Source organism: Ictidomys tridecemlineatus, chromosome 5, assembly GCF_052094955.1.
Source record: "Ictidomys tridecemlineatus isolate mIctTri1 chromosome 5, mIctTri1.hap1, whole genome shotgun sequence".
Lineage (NCBI taxonomy): Eukaryota > Metazoa > Chordata > Mammalia > Rodentia > Sciuridae > Ictidomys > Ictidomys tridecemlineatus.
This window is the reverse complement of record NC_135481.1, coordinates 199,680,919-199,698,644: the sequence shown is the minus strand read 5'-3', so window position 1 is coordinate 199,698,644 and position 17,726 is coordinate 199,680,919. Positions and strand designations below refer to the sequence as shown.

The window sequence follows — 17,726 nt, the reverse complement described above, 5'->3', positions numbered from 1 at the left end:
CTCACACAGGGCACCGCCCTCCTGGCACCTTGGTTATTTACTTAATGTACTGTAACGATGTGGTCTGTCATCTTTTCCCAGGCAGTGCCCAGGAATGGATGTACCACCTGCCATAGAACAGCCCTCTCTGGCTAGACCCCTGAGGCATTAGTACTAAAATCGCAGACCAGTGTGTAATGAAAAAAATGATTTTTTAAAAACTAGTTTCCTTGGAAAATGAATGGTGACAAAGTACACTTCCAAAACTAGCAGCAAGCCCAGGATGTTGTGCACTGAATATCTGGCCTGGAACTCCTGGGCCATGAAAGCAGGACCACACACTAGGAGGCTGAGCACTGCCACCCAGGTTGCCAACACCCACGAAGCCTCGAGACTGTCAGCCCAGGAACCTCACCTCCTGGCCAACCCACACAGCACAGGTGGACAGCACAGGGCTCAGGGTAATCCCTGGAGCGAGGACAGCTATGGAGGTTCTTCAAAGGAATGTACCTTGAAATAGATGTTTTGTTGTACTTGGGATCTGCATAATTTAAGTCATGTTTTTATAAAAGAATACTTTGCTGAAGGTGAAGGAGAAGGGTCTCCAATCAGATGAAACAAAGAGCAGGTCATCCCAGGCCCACCCACACTGCCATGCCAGGGCCACCCTGCCTGTGGCAGGTGCTCTGCAGGGCTGGGACCCTCACCGAGTACAAGGATGACATGGCATTGTTGAGGAAATCATCTTCCTTCTTCTGAGGCGGCACTGTGTTCCCGAACCCCACGTAGCGATTCTCCTGAGCCCTGAGGGTGAAGCACAGACAGGCAGCAGCTGCTGGCATGGCTCTTGCTGCTCCTGGATTGCAGAGACCTCAGGCCCCTGTAGGGTGTGCCACTCCCATACAGGACAGGCTGTGCCTTGCAGCAACAGGCATACCAGTCACACCCTTCAAAAGCCCTCCTGCCACATCAGCTGAGGGTGCCCAGCAAGACCGCAAACCCAATACCAGGGTTATAGGAAGAAGAATCAAAACAATCTGATAGCTCAGGGATTAAAAATTCATTCATATATCAGGCAGATTCCAAGGAAAAAAAGAGATCTTTTTCTTCTAAATATTAGGTTTTCTCTATCCTCATGATCCCTGATTCAAACCTGGGCTGACCAGGGCTTGCCACAATAAGACCCTGCATCACAGATGCTCCAACCCTACATAGGCCTAGCCCACCCCAAAGGAAGCAGCCCTAACCCTTCAGACTCAGCCCTCAAGAGGTGGCCTACTAAGATGCCCTAGCCTAAGAGGTCTTACCCTGGACAGGAGCTGAGGTCATCATTCAGCCAATCTTCAAAAGCCTTATCTGCAGAGGCTGTCACGTTCTGTGGCTGACCAGAGGGTCTGAAATAGAGTGAAAAGTCGGTGAGGGTTGGGTGCAGTGGCACACGCCTATAATCCTAGTGGCTTGGGAGGCTGAGGCAGGAGGATCACAAGTTCAAAGCCAGCTTCAGCAAAAGCGAGGCACTACGCAACTCAGTGAGACCTTGTCTCTAAAAAAATACAAAATAGGGCTGGGGATGTGGCTCAGTGGCCGAGTGCCCCTGAGTTCAATCCCAGGTACTGCACCCCCTGCAAGAGTCAGTATGGCCAGCGCTAAATGAAGTGGCATGCAGAGGCCTGCAGTGTCGGGGTTGCTCCAGCAATACCAGCTGGAACCACCTAGTCATGTGAGAAGGACCTTCACACCTGGAGTCAGGCCAAAAGGTGGCCTGTGCTGGCTGGCAAGGGCAGGGAAGGTCCAGGGCTAGGCAACAAACTGCAGCTGTCGGGGTGCTAGGATCTCTGCCTAGGTTCTGTAGGGAGGAGCCTCCGTGGCCCAGCCACCCACATCCTCCTCCTCCACACAGGACGCTCCTGTAGTGGGATGTGCCTGTGCTATCAGGACCCCTCCTCAAGCGGACAGAACTGTCCACACCCCCAGGAAGCCACTGCTCATGTGGCCACACAAGACCCCCATGGGAGAGAATGCAGCCTACTGGAGGCAGGGGAGATGCTCTTTTATCTGAAGGCTTATCTTTACCAGATTAATTTCTTCTAGAAGCTTGTGCTACTGTGGCAGTTTTAAAAAGATGCATTTCACACTGACTTTTAGAAGAGCTGGCAGTTGGAGCCATTTCCATGACAGAGGTAAGCAAGGTTCGCTGGGGATGCTGCATAATGGCTAAGATCACAGTGGAGCTAAGAACAGCGCTGAGGCCTGACTGGCAGGCCAGAGGAGTTCCTACCGGTGGGCAGTGGATGACAGCATCTTGGGCTGAGGCGGGGTCCAGTTCTGGGCAGGTGATGACTCCAGAGACCACTCTCTGCCTTCAGCCAGCGTGGCCACCTAATGAGGGGACATGAGATGTCAGAGTATGTATGTGCCCACTCAAGTATGTCCAACCTCACAGGCCTATGCTACTGCAGACACTCTACAGACCCTCCAAGGTTTCAGCAGCTGTGGCTCAGGCTGGTATGCTACGTGTGAGCACCAAGGCCAGGCCTCATGCTGTGATAAGCTACAGTGCTGCAGAGCCCTGATCTCATGGCTCCCACTTTTGGCCCCCAAAGACAAGTTCTATGGCTTCTCTTGGGGGCACTGTGGCCAACACACACTTGAGGAATTACGCTCATGGTTCCCTTTCTCCTGTTAATTACCATCTGCTTCCCTTGGGACAGCAGAGCCTGCTCTGGATGGGGTGAGGGCCACAAGTCCTCACCTACACCTGGACTGTGCTTGGCCTCAACAGGTACGTCTCCACTGATGGGAGAAGCCCAACTCCGGAGTCAATGGAGCCACACTCCAGCTGCCACGAACGGAGGCATGGCCCAGACAGCAGGGCGCATGCAAGCCGGGCCTGCCGGTACCTGATCCCTGAAGAGCGCAGCAGCTCTGCTGCTGTACTTGTCCTGCAGGGACCAGCAGGGGTCGTAATCCTCCTGCGACTCCAGGAACTCCCGGAACTTGGCATTCCCGCCAGCCTTCATCTTCTCCAGCTCGATGTCCTTCCACTTGTCCATAGTAACAGAGCGCACAAAGCTAAAAACCAGATGCGGGTCTGATCACCAACTACCCAAGGATATGGGATCCTCCCCACCCAAGGTCAGGCTGTGAACTGGACAAGGGTGCTTCCTGAAGCAAGACAGAAACCAGAAGAAGCTACACAGAGGCCAGGCGGCCAGCACTGGACAAGCTGGCATACCTGGTAGGGTGGGGAGAAGCTCCCAAGCTTCCTAGGCAGGCAGCACTCTGGATGACAGGCACCCACCCCAACATGAACACTAAATTAGGTGCAGGATCTGTGGAGGCTGAGTGGAACTGACCTGAGGTGCACCCCAAGCCCACGGTGTCTCCCCGAGCACTCCAGGCAGATCCAGATGCCATAGGTCACGCTGACCCACTGAGGGTTAAATGCGCCGCACTCAAAACAAACCTGAAAGGGGGCCATGTGCAACTCACCAGGCAGCTTAGGCCAGGGCTGGGGACCCCCAAAGACCCAACAGGTGCTCCCAAGGGGGCTCAAAGGAGGGCAGGTAAATGTGCAAGGCCTGCATGAGACAGCTAGTCACTGCAAAGCCCAACAGCGCTGCTCCAGGTGGCCAGAGGGCACAGGGTCAGAACGAAGCTGAAGGCAGCTGAAAACTGATGTAAGGGGAAGATCCTCCCACACGATAAAGATTCAGATGGAGGCAAAGCAGAATGTCCTGAGCACAACCTGGGCAATGTGGCAGGAGCCCCGAGCCCTGCTGACGGTGAGCACCAGGACTAGCCAGTGACTCCTCATGATGCCGGTCAGCTTCGCCGACAGCCAGCTGTTTCAAGAAGGTCACGACCACAGCCACAAGTGACCCAGGAGGGCCACTAGCCACCCAAAGTGCTGCCAACAGCATATACTCACGTTGTTCTCATCTTGTGCCCTGACTTCTTTAAGAACTTTCCTGGTCCTTGGGCTGGCCATGATGCTGCAGAGGAGGGAAACAAACCTCAGACTTACACAAGGGTCGCTGTTACTTCACAGACAAGAAATAACTGCTCAAATACTACGGTTCAGGCTAACTCCACAAGAACTCTTGCTGAGCGGCTGTGAAGGGGGGTGTAACACTGCCTCTGCTGGCCATGCAGGGCCATCCACTGAAGGATACTCTTCACACTCTGTGATGCCTCCAGGCCACCATCGCAGTGGTTAGGGACACTGAGATCACTGGTGCTGTCCACTCTGCTTAACTACTGTGTAACACTCAGACTTCACAGTCTATTGAAAAACAGTCCTCGGAAACTGGGGATATAGCTCAGTTGGTAGAGTGCTTGCCTCAGATGCCCAAGGCCCTGGGTTCAATACCCAGCACCTCAAAAAAAAAAAAAAAAAAAAAAGAGTCCTCTTTTAATGACGAACTTATTAAAAGAACTCAAGGGTGGCCTTCAAAAACACACAGAATGGTTGCTAACTCTGATTTCCCTACTTGAAAAGCCATACAACAGGGAGCCCAGGTGCTCAGCACAGCGCAACTCAGCATGGAGAGATTCCCAGCCTGTGACAATGGGCAAAGGGGTGTCCCTGGCTGATACTGTGAAAAGGCCAGCCTGCTGGAAGGTATGTGGGTAGGTCCTCTGTGGAACCATCCTGAGAGATGGCGGTGACAGATGGTATAGGGTTAGCAGGACAAAGACAATGGCCCATGGAGTATCAAACCTATCACATGACTCACAGGGACACTGATGGGGACAGTAGTAAGGTTCAGGCTGAAGAGAAAGGCTACTTCTTTCTTTACAAATCTACTAGCTTTAGCAAAGTTCAACTTCAATTGGTGGCCCATTTAACTCATGACCAGGAATACCAAAGCTGGAGGAAGGCAGTGGTGCCAACCACAGCACGAGGTGCAAATTACCCCACTGGTCCTGCACACGCCAGAAATAGGAGGCCTGGAGGCAAGACCTGGGCCTCAGGCCTTCTCTCCCTGCCAGCCTCAACTGAGAGTGCCATCACTCTCACCCACCTCTCAAACGAACCTGTGCTGCTCCCTCTAACTCGCAGGACACCACATGTGGAAAACACAGGGCACGCTGTATATGACAGAGGCCACACACAGGCTCACAGCTGACATTTTCAGTGCCATCTATTTCCCACTCTGCAGCTGCACTGAAAGTGTCAGCTTGGACTGGTATTCCTATTAACGGTTTAATGTGAGATACAGCTTAAAAAAAGCAGCAACTGGTATGACCCCTGTTCCATACTTCATTTTAATATCAAGTTTGCAGAAGTAAGGCCTTCATGGAGGGGATTCTGCCTCAAAACACCACCCTCTGAGTGGATCAGCTCTTGCTTCCGAATACTCATGAGGACCACTCTTAAGCAATTTGAAGTTAGAAAATACTGTTTTCTATAATTGATAGAAGTGAAACCAAAAGTTCACCCTAGGCTCCCTCCCACTCAGAATTCTGTGCCAGGGTGGTTGTAAAGTGAGTGCCTAAATGCATTCATCATGCTAAGCACGGACTCATCCGCAGCACTGAGGCAGACACAGGGAAACCCACATCTGGAGAGACCCCCTGGTGGGTTTCAGCTGTAAAGCCCTTTGGACATAATCTAATGATCACATGCAGGCTCCACGTGGGGCTGGTGTACAGGGGCAACAGATTTGCAGACCCACACAGATGTGCTCTCAACCTGCCTCTTTCCACTGCACTGTGGGCCCTCAGGGGCTCTTGACTTGCTCAACAGAGGCAAACCAAAGTCAGGACTGGTGAGGCTGCTTCAAATTTCTAACTTAGGAAGAAGGGCATTCGTAGGACTATCAGAGAGAGAAGGTAGAGACATGACCAGTTGTGGGTATGAAGGCCTTATTTCTCTAACTGAAATGCTTACTTTAATAAATGGAAACAAATACCTCCTACTTTCAAAAGCATGCTCATGGTTTATGTTGAAAAACAGTCCAAGTCTTAACATATGAAACTAAAATGATAAAAAAAGTCCCTCTGTCTCTAAGTGGACTAACTTCAGTAAACGCTCAGGTAAATAAAGACACTTTCTGAGTCCTCTAAGCCACTTGCCAGGACATTCAAGCCTTGAATTGAGGCACCCTTATCCTCTGAGACCAAAAGAGACACGCAGGTAAAGACATTGCTTAGTCTCAAGGCTGTGGAATGGGTGACAAGGAGACAGGAATCTTTCTCAGTGGAGCCATCCTGAGAGATGGAGGAGACAGATGGTACAGCCTAGGTCAGAGGCACCCTAAGAATACAGGTTAAGAGTAACAGCCCTTCTTGGTAAAGCGCATGTACTGCTGCCCTGACCTCGGCAGGGATACGTCCCAGAAACACCCCCGCCCCAGTTCTGTCAGGGTCCCGTTGGGCGCTGTCAAAGGCCCTGCAGGCATATCGGGCCCGCAGACGCAGTGATTTCCCAGAATCGGTGGCCTGTGGTTAAGCCACGCAGTTGCTCCAGACCCAGGGAGACCCAGCCAGGCTTCAGGGCCAGTCCTTGCGTCTTTCCCTCCAGCCCCCACGCAGTGTACACGTCAGAAACTGAGAAAAATGGTAAAGCAGGCGGAGGCTGGGAGGCTGGCCTTCCTGAGGCCGATGCTGGAGGGCGCGCGAAAGGGCTCGCGGAGCCCCGGGGTCTGCGCCGGGCCCGGCGGCAGGGCGGAGCTGGGGAAGAGGGCGCTCCGGGGGGCGGGTCCGGGTCCGGATGTGGGAAGCACGGCGGGGCGGGCCCCGGGCGCACAGCTGCGCGTTTACCTGGTGAGGCGGGCAGGACCGGGATCGGGCCGGGGTCCCCCGGGGTCGCGCCGGGCCGCTGTGCCGCACCGCCGCGCTGGTCGCCCACCGGCCGCCAGCAGCTTCCGGCTACGTCGTGCTTCGCTAGGCCTCGCGGGAGACCGACGGGGCGGGACTTCCGTCTCCGAGCCGGAGCCCGGAAGCGCGGCCGCGCAGTCGCCAAGGGGACGACCTTTCTTCCGGTGCGCGTGGGCGTGGCTTTCGGCCCCTCGCGGCGCGGTCTCAGTGCTTGGGTCGGTGTTAGAACCAGGAGGCCAGGCCGGACGCAGACGCCACGGATCGTTTTGGCCATTGTTCAGGACAGGGTTCCACCTACGGGAACGGACCCACTTTCCTAGTGGAAAATGAGCCTCTGAACGAAGGAAGGGCCTGGGCTTGTATGGGTCATCCTGGGCGGTGGCCAAGGGGGCATGTCAGTTTTCTTGGGCACCCAGGAATTTGGGCTTCCTTCTATCAATCATGGAGGAGTCAGTTGGAGTGCTTAGGAGTTTGAGCTCTGAGGTCAGGGGTCTGTGCTCCACATCTGGAAAGGATTCGCTCCGAGGGTGGTCAGTGTCCCTCAGAGGCTGTCGCCTGGTGTGATGAGACCCCTCCTTCCTGCCTGCAGTTAGCGCCAGGAAAACATCTGCTTTCTGAAAGCTGTCAGTGCATGGCTTTCCTTTTTACTCCCCTTTTCTCAGGCCATTATTTTGGGCATTTTCCATTTTCCCTATCAGTTGGGGGTCCTGGGGAGCCAGGCGCAGGCGCAGCTGGAGGCTGGACAACCCAGCAGGGAGGCTGCCTGGAGATAGAGGCTCCCTATCTGCAGGCGGTAAGAACATCAGACCCCTATGTGAACATAGCTCCTGCAAGCAGTCACAGTGGTGGTCTCTGGAGGTCGATTCCAAGGGATTGGGGGTTTCATCTTTACTCCATGCCCTTCTGTATATTCTACATATCCTTCATTGCTCTTTGTAGCCGTCAAAGTGACCAAGAGTGAACATCGTTATTGAGGTCTAATCTGCAAGTAGTGCTGTGTACCGTCCGGAGAAATAGAAAGTCTGGTGGTTCACGTTCAGAAAATAGTGTTCAGCCTTAATTGGATCCAACTGTAGCCTTTCCCCTTTGCTTGCCCAATTCTAAAACTAGCAAATTGGGTAGATTGTACCACCGAGCACCTCCAATCAGGGCACAGGGCCTGGCTGTGTTAGGTATATTAGTGGGTGGACTGCTAGTGGGGTGCGCTTGCAGTATGGGTGTGCTGAGGGCAGGTGCCTACCCAGGGTTATCCTGCAGTGTCCACATTGCACAACTGCCAAGGCCATAACAAGGCGCTGGAGAGCTACTGCAGTCCTGTGGCTGGTGGCAGAATTGCATGGGTAAGGTGCCAGGCTGCTCCCACTTCAGGGCCCCAGGTTAGCCTTGCCACTGTAGTGAACCTCCAGGAAAGCTGCAGTCTGGAAGCTTCTGAAGGTCCCCAGCCACACTCCTTCCTGGTTAGAACATCTTCCTGCTGCAGGAATGTACCTGCTCTCCAGAAGTGCCACTGCCTGTATCAGCCAAGCTCTCGGCCCCCGTTTGGACCTGCATTCATGCAGGCCGGCCTCCCTCCAGCCTTCCTTCCTTCCTTCTTCCTTTCAGCGTGCTGGAATTGTGTGAGTGCTTCTATGATACAAACCTCTAGGTGTGGAAATTCTGGGTGAATTATGGAATTGTGGTAGATTCCAACAAAATGTTCCACAGCATTGTACCAAATGTCCTGGTGTGGGAAAGCCTGTGTCTTTCAGCCTCTTCTGCTGCATGCTGCCAGGATGAGTCACCACCGTGGGTGGATTTTCACTCCCTCGAGGTGTGTTGGTCATTTTATACCCCATCCCCGTAGAAGGCTGTTTTTCTCTGCCTGATTTTTTCTTTGTTGATCATCTTCCACCACCAGGTCTTCCCTGAACAGTTTCACCTGCCTGTGGAGAGAAGCGCCTCCAGAGGCTGCCACATTCCAGCCCCTGACCTTACCGGAGAAGGGCCTGGCTGACTCCAGCCCATATGACCCCTGCCATTGCCTGCATGTTGTGCATGGAGGACCAGGGCCCAGGACAGAAGGAAATGGAAGATGTGGGAGGGTGCAGCCCCACTGACCAGAGGCCATGCTTCACTATTCAAGCACAGCTTGACAAGTCCCTGGACAATCCTGTGCTACCCTTCCATCCAAGCCCCCAGGGAGCCTGCAGCTGTGCTGAATTACACTTGGTCACAGTGGCTAAAAATGTGTTGAGGCTAGGCCAACTCCTCAGATGGCAGGCCTGGTGGCTCAGGTCCCAGCCATGTCAGCAAAGACTCGCGAACTCCCCTGCCTTAGCCCCTCCATGCCTTAGCCCCTCCATGCCTATCTGAGATGGGAATTTTTCTTGAGTCCAGTTGTTAGGACAGAAACCCAACCCCAAACTGCTTAAACAACCAAGGGAATTTATGACCTAAGTGATGAAAAGTTGAGAGGAAAGTTGGATCTCAGGTGAGACTTGATCCAGTAGCTCAACAATATTTCTGAGAACAAATCTTCTCTCTGTGTCTGTGGTCTGTAGTCTCATCTTCACCCTAAGGTCCTAAAATGCTTCCAGCAGCTCCTGAGGCTGCAAACGCTGTCATTCACATTCAGCAGAAAGTGGCTGAGTACAAGCATCCACACTAGGCCCCAGTGTCACACTGAGTGGACCAGCTAGGGCCACATGTTCACTTCTAAACAATGGAATGGAAGGTGTCAAATAGGCTCTAAGTTCCAGGACTGGAGCCTGGTTGGAGTGACATTCCTCAGACCAGAGGATCCCAAAAGAAGTCTGAGTTGTGGGGAGCTGCAGGGCAAGACATGGGGAAGCAGGCACTCACAGACATGCACTGAGTGGCTGCCTCTGTTCCTGGGGATCAGGCAGCCCTTCCCTGGCTGGCAAGGGTGGTGTTGGCTTTCTGTGTCTCCAGGGCTAGCAAGGCCAGTAGCTGGCATGGGGCAACTGCTGGTGACTGGTGGGTAGTGCTTTGTCCAACTCTGCTGTGCTCTGCAGGTGCCTAGGGTTCCAACACCATCCCCTGGTACTGCCACCTGGGGAAGGATGGGGGCAGGCAACAGGTGAGGCAGCCATAGTGTGGCCCAGAGCTGGGGAGGGAAAGGGTTAGATTCTGGCTATGGACTCACAGGAGGCTGGGAGGACTGAGGACAAGCTGGGGGCAGAGTTCAGCTTTGAACACACCCAAATTGAGGCACCCAAGGACATGTGAGAGGACAACAGGCCATTGATGCCTGGGGCTGGATTGCAGAAGAGGGACAGGGCTGAGCGAGAGCTGTGTGGGAGTAGAAGCCCTGCAGGGCAAGACCCTGGAAGGGATCCTGAGACTAGTGCCCCCAGGGAGATGGAGAGGGGCGGCTCTGCTGCCTCCACAACATAAATGGCTTTCTGTTCTTTATAAATAACCCAGTCTCAGACATTCTGTCATAGCAGCACAGATGGACCAAGACACTCCTGAACACTAGCTTCATGTGGCGTGGGAATCATGTTAGAGCCTCCATCAGAAGACATGGAGAGAAAGGGAATGAGCAGAGAGGAATAGCTGCTTCCCGCGGAGAAGGCACACAGTGGCCTCCAGCCTGGCTTTCCATCTCTGAATTTTTCTGGCTTGTTTGATGAATTGAGTGCTTAAGAAACTTCAGCCTCGCCTGCCCCTGCCTTGCTTTTCTCTTTGCTGGTTGCTGAGATTAAAGATGTGGTCCTAAACAGGAGCTTCCAGGACATCCTGGTGGCTCTGCCCCAGGGCTCTGGTGGGTCTCCGGAACTCTGGTGGACCTGCCTGGACCTCAGGAGGCCTCCTCCCTCCGGCTGTCTGCCCCCTCTGCTGCAGCTTTCTTCAGGGAGTCTGGGCTCCTTGAGGGCCACAGAGCTCTGGGATTTTAAGACTGGTCCATACCACGCTAGCGAGGCAAGGGAAGTGCCTGTCACTGTCTGCATTCATGGCTTGGCCACTAGTGGGGGCTCCACTACGCACATCAGGATGGACTCGGCCCTGGCCCCCTCCCCAGGCACTCTGTGGTCAGCAGCACCTGCTTAGGTTCACCTTGAACACCAGCCCAGGCAGCAGGGTGTGGCTAGGGCTGGCCTCACTGCAAGAGTTTATAATTTCCCCTTTTAAAAAACACAATAAAACTCCAAAGAAAATGGGGAGAGTGCAAGAAGCCACCTCCCAGGCTCCTTGGCAGCCACCTGCACTACTTTCCCGGGAGCCCCCTCCTCAAGTGCCCTGCCCTGGTGCAGCTGTACCACTGGCTGCACCCCTGCTGCCAGGCCAGGGACTCACAAGGAGGGCAGCCTCACCAGGAAATCCCTGTGAGCCACTTGACCCCCTCGAGCTGCCAGGGCCCCAGTATACCCTGCTTACTGCCCTGGCCACATACTCTCACCCAGGCAAAGCCCTGCCCCAGGCTTGAGGCTGATGGAGGGGCCTCAGCCTGGGGCCACTGCAGAGGATGACACTCTTCCTTGTGACAAGTGGGTAGCACCACAAAGAGGGGTCTGGACAAGAACCTGGAGAATGCCTTAGGTGCACACTGTAGGTAAAGTGGATGGACACATCATCTGGCCCAATCTTCCCTAAGACACCAGGCTGATAACTGCAGCAGGGTGGCGAGGTGCTAGAGGCCAGACCACTCTGAAAGTCCATGGAAAGGACCAGACAGGGGAGGGGAGGGAGTCAGTGCCCTCAGGTGGGGAAGAGCTGGGAAGTGGATTGGGTGGGCTGAACCCTGGGCAAGTGCTGCCCTGCTGGCAAGAAGAGGCAGAGGCCTGGAGAGGGGCAGAGTGTGGGGGGAGGCAGTGGCCAGGGTCCAGGAGCAATTCTGGGCTGAACACCATGCATGGGAAATCCTTGCTTTATTTATCCGCAGAAATACCCTCACAGTGACAGTGAAGCCGCCGAGCCCACGCAGGCTCTTCCATCCTGGCTGGTCAGTGGTAGTCACAGCATCCTCAGCAGACCTGTTGCATGGCCTGCGACAGGTGAGGTGGGTGGGTGCTCACTGGGCAGCCCATCTGGCCCACCACAGCATCTGGAGGGAGAGACAGAGGCTTGGAGGAATCCAAGTCCTGTCGGGCTTGTCCCCGGAGCCAGGGGCCTCAGAACCCGGCAGTGCCCTGACTTGCCACTTTGTTCCACCAGAAAGTTGGGGCCTGAGGGTCCCTCAGCACATGCAGCAAGGATCAGAAGCCCCCATATGCTCCACTTAAGTGAGGCTCGTGTACATCCCCCCTGTGTTTCTACCCGGCCCGGCCAGTCAGGGCCTTGAGCTCTAGCAGGCCCGTCCAGCCCTCCCTGCTTCCCCCACACGCCTACAAAGCTGCCCCCTCTTCGTCTGCCCCCTGGGTGCCATCACCCCTGCCCCAGCCCTACCGTTTTGTTAGGAAGGATTCAGAACAAGAGTTGAGGAACCAAAATAAGGTTGGTGTCAAGGGAAGTAGAGGGCGAGAAAAGCTGTATGAGGCTGTCCCCGGGCTGCTGCTGCTTGGCTGCAGGAGGGCAGGAGGGCACTTGGCTGCTTGGACTCACCTGCTCAAGATAGGAAGGTGCGTACACAGCTGCGGATGGCTGCTCTGCAGATGGGACACAGCTGCAGGCTGGGGGCGCACTCTGCACAGACGAGGTGGCCGCAGGGCACGAAGACCACGGACACGGCTCTGTCCAGGCACACCTTGCACCTCCTCTCCTCCCGCAGCCGCTGCAGCTGCTCCTGCATGTCGCTGGCTCCTGGAGGCTCAGAACCCACCCCCAGCACCTTCAGGACTGGCTCCCTGGGAGACAGACCTGTGACAGGAGCCCCACCCTCTATGGCTGACTGCAGTCTGGATGTCTGGGCCTGAGACCAGGAGGCCTGGGATGGACCAGCCCCACAGGAATCCTCTGTCCCCCCCTCCCCACCCAGCCCCCATCCCAGAGGACCCGGGTTGCACCTGGCTCGCTGGCACCTTCAGGCTGGGCCTCTCTTCTGGGCATGAGCAGCTCAGGGCCCTCATGGACAGGAGCTGTGGGCAGTTCGGAATGGGCTTGAGGCCTAGCCCCCAAGGGGTCCAGTAGCCAAAGAAGTCCAGTTCTGATCAGGGGAGCAGAAAGCCTGACTCTGGAGTGACCTTGCTACTCTCAAGAGTGATGAATCTGAGGCCAGAGACTTTCTGAAGGGGCCACCAAGAATTTGGACGCTTTGCCTGTCCAGCCCCTTAGTGAGGTGGAGGCAGGCAGTGTCCAGAGGGATAAGCAAGGAAGGGACAGGAGGGGAAGATAGTGTCCAGAGGGCTGGAGGTACCTCTGGCCCTCGTCGCTTGGTCCCCATTTTCTTCCTGGAGCAGGTTGGCCACTAGCTGTGATGAGGACATGCTGGTAGACACATCTGGGCACTGGCTCCTCTCTGACCACTCCTGGCCACCCCTGGCATCTGCAAGGCAGAGAGCAGGTGGGGCTAGGGCCTCAGGATCCTGGAGAAAGGCCAGTGGTCTCCTACTATGCTTGGCCAACACCTAGGTGGGGTCTGGGTTTGGATGAGGCACAGTGAAGGGTCACTCTTAGGCTGGGGAGTTCCTAGAGGGCACTCCTGTCAGAGGGGAGGACCGGGAATTCATCACCATGATCGCCATGGACGGAGCACTCTGGTGCACCATGCAGTGCACCATGCCATGCACCAGAGCATCCCATGGACCCAAAGAGGCTAAGGCTGTCCTCATGTCACAGCTCAGAGCACTGAGGCTCAGACAAAACTACTTGCCTGTGACCAGAGGTGGCCAGTAGAAGGGACAGGGTCTGGAGACCCTCACACCCCTGCCCCATGGGCACCTGGGCTGGGCCAATGCCTTCTGCTCCATGGCGGCAAGGGGAAGCCATGGCCTCATGTAGAGCCCTGGACACACCTGTCCGGCAGGGTAGGGTCACCTTTAGCCTTGCCACACCACAGGCTGTGAGTGCTGGGAGCAGCTTGGGCCACAGGTCAGCTCTCACCTGAGGGGGCGGTGTCTTCTGGTTCCTCCCACTGGTCCTGTAGGAGAACACCCGTGCCCTGAGGGAGTGGGGCAGAGGATCCCCACCCACCCAGCCCCAGGGAGAGACTGAATTTACCCAGGAGCCGAGCAGCGGGGAGTAGGCCTCCTGGACACTGCGGACAAAGCCCCTTCCTTTTGAGCGGAGCAGGAATTGGCACCTGAAGTAAGTTTGAGCCAGGTCAGGGACAGACTGTTGGAGCGCCACTGTCAAGCCCAACCCGAGGAGCCTCTTGGGGCCAGGGCTGTGCTTTCTGTTCCTGACAGTCCCACCGTGCTCTGTAGCAGGCAGTCGGCATTCTTGCCAGTCGGGCGCTTGCTGGGACGTCAGCCTGGGAGACCGGCTCGGAGGAGCACAAGTGGGAGAATTTCTGCCCCAGTAGCCCTTCCAGACAGGCTCTACTGTGAAAAATTGGCTGTCGGCCACCCTTCCAGGGTACCCGTGCCCTGGGACTGGAGGAGATGAGGAGCTGGGGCCAGTCCTTGTCTTGGCTGGACACAGTTCGTTGAGGTCCTTCCCACCCTGACCCTGTCATCAGACCTGGACTCCCCATAGGGTGTTACCTGGGGAACCACTTGGCGTGCTCGGTCCAGGGATCGTCCCCGCACTCCCAGCTCTGCAGACCCCCGTAGCAGAAGAAGCACCTTACTTTGTCCTGCTGGCCTGGGGGTTGGAGAAATGCTGGCCCCAGCCCGGCACTTGACCAGGATCCCTCCCACCTGGTAACCCTGTGAAACTTAGGTGGGGCTTGGGGCCCCCAGTGGTCTTTTCTGCCAGGAAGTTAACAAGAAGGGGCAGGGTGCCCCAGGGCTCTACTGTTATTCCATGGGTACCTCTAGAGGACAATGCCTGGGGTGACTGTCAGGAGGCCAGAGCATTCAGGAAAGAGTTGAGCTGGCATCCACATTGTTCACAGAGGGACTGGCTGGGGGACGGCCCACCATAGCTGTGGCCTGGGAGAGTCAGGGAACCCCAGCAGCCAGGAAAGATTCCCAGTGGCAGGAGGAAGGGGGCCAGCCCCTTAAATGCCAGTCTGGTGCCAATCTTGGTTGCAGGGGCCCATGTGTATCTCGCCTACCCCTGCTGGCCACTCCCCTCACTATGGGCAGATGAGCCTTGCGGCATCCGCTGCAGAGACCACATGGGGCTTCTGCAGGTATATCCAACAAACGTGGCCCCAGGGCCTCCCCCACCTCTACCTGCTGACCTCAGGAGGCCCCTTCTCAGGTGATTGTCCCAACACTGATCCTTCCCGCCCAGGGTCCAACTCCCTTAAGTCAGTTTGGCCTCTTACTGGACAGCACTCAGGTAAGGAAGGACCCAGGTCCTGCAACCCCACCTGTGACAGTGACCCTGGCTGGGCCCCCACTAACCAAGCCCCCGTGGAGCCTGCTGGCTGTCCTCATCTGGGGAGGGGCAGACCTGAGGCTGAACCGGAGCTGAGCACTCAGCTCCGGTTTCAGGCGAGGTGCAGCTGGAGCCATAGAAGTGGCCCATGCCTGGAGGAAAACTGGCACTTCGGGAAACTCGTGGACTTGGGCCCTGGTGCCGGCCTGCGGAAATTTCCCACAAGCTGAGAATGGATGACCACTACCTGCATGGGCCACTTCCCGATTTTGTCCTCTAAGCCTCTATTGCCCTGGAATAAAGGGTACGGGTCACTCTTATTGCCAAGGGTGCTGGAGCTCTGGAGCAGTGGGAACCTCTGAGGAGCCTGGGTGCCTGCAGGCCTACCTGGCCAGGTGTGGCCATAGCCAGGCGCCTCACAGTCTTTGATGCTGCAGGGCAGAGCAAGCCCTCCCCAGAACCTCAGGTTCTGACGGACTCCTGGGAGGGCAGGTGTGAGGAGGGAGCCATGGAAGGGGTGCAGTCACCCCCTTGGTGGGCCAGCACTCCCTGTGGGGGTGGCCCAGCCTGGGGCTGGCAGAGACCCAAAGACCCCCAGGACTCACCTGTGTGGAAGAAGCCAGCGGCAGCCAGTGCCTCAGGGTGAACCCCAGCAGTCGGTGGCCAGTCGTGGAAAGAGGCCAGCCGCAGTTCCTCAGAGCCCATCCCAGGGAAGACAGGTCCTGGGGGCGAGCTGGCCCCACCCTCCTCTGCCTCTTCCTCCTCTGTCAGGGTGCGCAGCTGGCCCAGGATCTGCCCGTCCACGTGGTCCTGGCCCGGGACACAACCACAGGGGCCGCAGCCAGCTGCCCAGGGTCCTGGCTCTGGGCCACAGCAAGGGCACTTGGCCCTGCCCTTGGGCCCCATGGAGAGAACTCCAGATTTGCCCAGGTCTGCAGCACGCAGCCACTCCTGAAATGTATCCAGTAACCGCCTGGGCCCTCCCGGCCCCACACTGATGGCAGAGGGGACAATACAGTCCTGCCACCAGTCCCCCGGAGCTGCTGCTTTCTAGAGGGGCCAGGGCGGCAGCCTGGTCACATGCTCTTTGCAGCTGGGTGTGTCACGGGGCCTTGGCAGGGGATATGACGGGGCGGCAGAGTGCCACAGATCCCACTCCACTCACAGGGGTAGTGGCCTCTCTTGTAACAAGGGGAGGGGACAGCACAGGGAACCCCTTCCCTGGCTTCCTCCAGAAGGCTGGCACTGTCCCCCAAGATCGGGGGCTGGGGACGGGGGACATCGGGCAGTGGGTACTGCTGTCAGGTCCGGGGCCTGGGTGCCAAGTGCAGCCTTTGGAAGCAGATCCTGGGCCCAGGTGAGGACACGGGAACTGTGCTGTGGAACAGGGTTTCCATCCTGGCTGCAGTCAGGGCTCTGTGCTCTGTCCCCAGACCCAACAGTGAGGGAGCTGGGTTTGAGCTCTGCTGTTCACGTAGACCCCAGACCTGTGTCTTTCCACAACGTCAGAACTTACTGAGTAACAATGAATCCACAGGCTGCACCATTTTGATGGGGGCAGTTCCCTGAATACTCATGAGAAAACTGATGTGACTCCATTTTTGAAAAAATAAATAAACCATCCTCTACCTCAAGGCCTGTCCAAAGGGAAGAGGGTGACCCTTGTCCTTGGAAAAACCCACAGGGCTTTCCTAGGCACTAGCCACCCTGCTGAGTTGTTTGTCTGTAAATAACAGGAGAGATCTGTGGCGCCAGGTGTCCCTGACTCATTTCAGCTAGTTCCTGGAAACACCAAAGAATGTGTGAGGCCTGATGCCTGACTGTGAGGACCCATAGCAACCCCCTAGTAACCACCAATCAGCATGAGACAGGGAAAATACCTGGGATGCCAGGTGACCCCCCCAGTAATCTCAGTGATGGATAACGCATTAGGAAACCATGTAGTGTAGCATGCACACCCCTCACAGATTAAAACAATCACTTCAAATGAATCCACCTCCTGTACTGACCAATCACCTCTACCCAATTTGTTCCCGCCAATGAATGTACTAATCAATGCTAAGAGCTGTTGTTTGATTTTCCCCGCAGTATGTGTGATGCTTAGAGTATCCCCCAAAACCTATAAAATCTCACTGAACAAAGGACAGGGACTCACTCCTCCGAACCGCTGCATTGAAAACGGTTGTGAGTCCAGGCGCGAGCTTGCAATAAACACTCTTGTGTGCTTGCTTTGGATTCAGCCCCTGGTGGTCTTTTGGGGTCCCCCAAATCAGCATTACACTCACAGGTCACCTGGTTGTCAATCTGGGCAAACACAAGTTCTTGTATTCTAATCTTACCTTCCAACATCTGTAACACTCATAATTTCTTCCTATTTTTTTTTTCTTTTTTGGTATCAGATATTGAACCAAAGGGTACCTAACCACTGAGACACATCCCCAGCCCTTTTTATTTTATTTTATTTTTATCTTGAGACAGGATTTTCCTAAGTTGCTTAGGACCTCACTAAGTTTCTGAGGCTGGCCTTGAACTTGAGATCCTCCTGCCTCAGCCTC

The 17,726-nt window shown here is 55.7% G+C and overlaps 2 protein-coding genes and 1 long non-coding RNA gene across 13 annotated transcripts in view; 1 reads left to right on the top strand and 2 right to left on the bottom strand.

Moving 5' to 3' along the window:
• The window catches only part of Arfgap1 (ARF GTPase activating protein 1), a 12,930-nt gene extending 6,049 nt beyond the window's left edge, over positions 1–6,881 (bottom strand). For 8 of the 11 annotated variants that reach the window (XM_013358658.4, XM_078052174.1, XM_040275718.2 and 5 more), the window contains exons 1-7: positions 6,748–6,881; positions 3,911–3,974; positions 3,336–3,445; positions 2,880–3,051; positions 2,258–2,358; positions 1,287–1,373; positions 687–783 (exon numbers count right to left, since the gene is read on the bottom strand). In XM_013358658.4, coding sequence (XP_013214112.1) covers positions 687–783; positions 1,287–1,373; positions 2,258–2,358; positions 2,880–3,051; positions 3,336–3,445; positions 3,911–3,970 — 627 coding nt within the window. In that variant the 5' untranslated portion in view covers positions 3,971–3,974; positions 6,748–6,881. The remainder of the gene's footprint in view (positions 1–686; positions 784–1,286; positions 1,374–2,257; positions 2,359–2,879; positions 3,052–3,335; positions 3,446–3,910; positions 3,975–6,747) is intronic. The other 3 variants (XM_078052178.1, XM_078052179.1, XM_078052177.1) reach the window with 2 other exon arrangements.
• LOC120886600 (uncharacterized) lies at positions 6,871–9,317 on the top strand. Its single transcript, XR_005729661.2, has 2 exons — positions 6,871–8,614; positions 8,702–9,317. It is a non-coding gene; the product is annotated as an uncharacterized LOC120886600 (long non-coding RNA).
• A 2,341-nt stretch (positions 9,318–11,658) lies between these two features.
• On the bottom strand, positions 11,659–17,516 carry Birc7 (baculoviral IAP repeat containing 7). Its single transcript, XM_005325318.5, has 8 exons — positions 15,777–17,516; positions 14,388–14,487; positions 13,903–13,984; positions 13,786–13,822; positions 13,100–13,228; positions 12,750–12,821; positions 12,349–12,546; positions 11,659–11,851 (listed from the first exon to the last, which is right to left on the bottom strand). The coding sequence occupies exons 1-7, from the start codon at positions 16,075–16,077 to the stop codon at positions 12,353–12,355; spliced, it is 915 nt and encodes a 304-aa protein (XP_005325375.1). The 5' UTR covers positions 16,078–17,516; the 3' UTR covers positions 11,659–11,851; positions 12,349–12,352.
• Between the last annotated feature and the right edge of the window lie 210 nt (positions 17,517–17,726).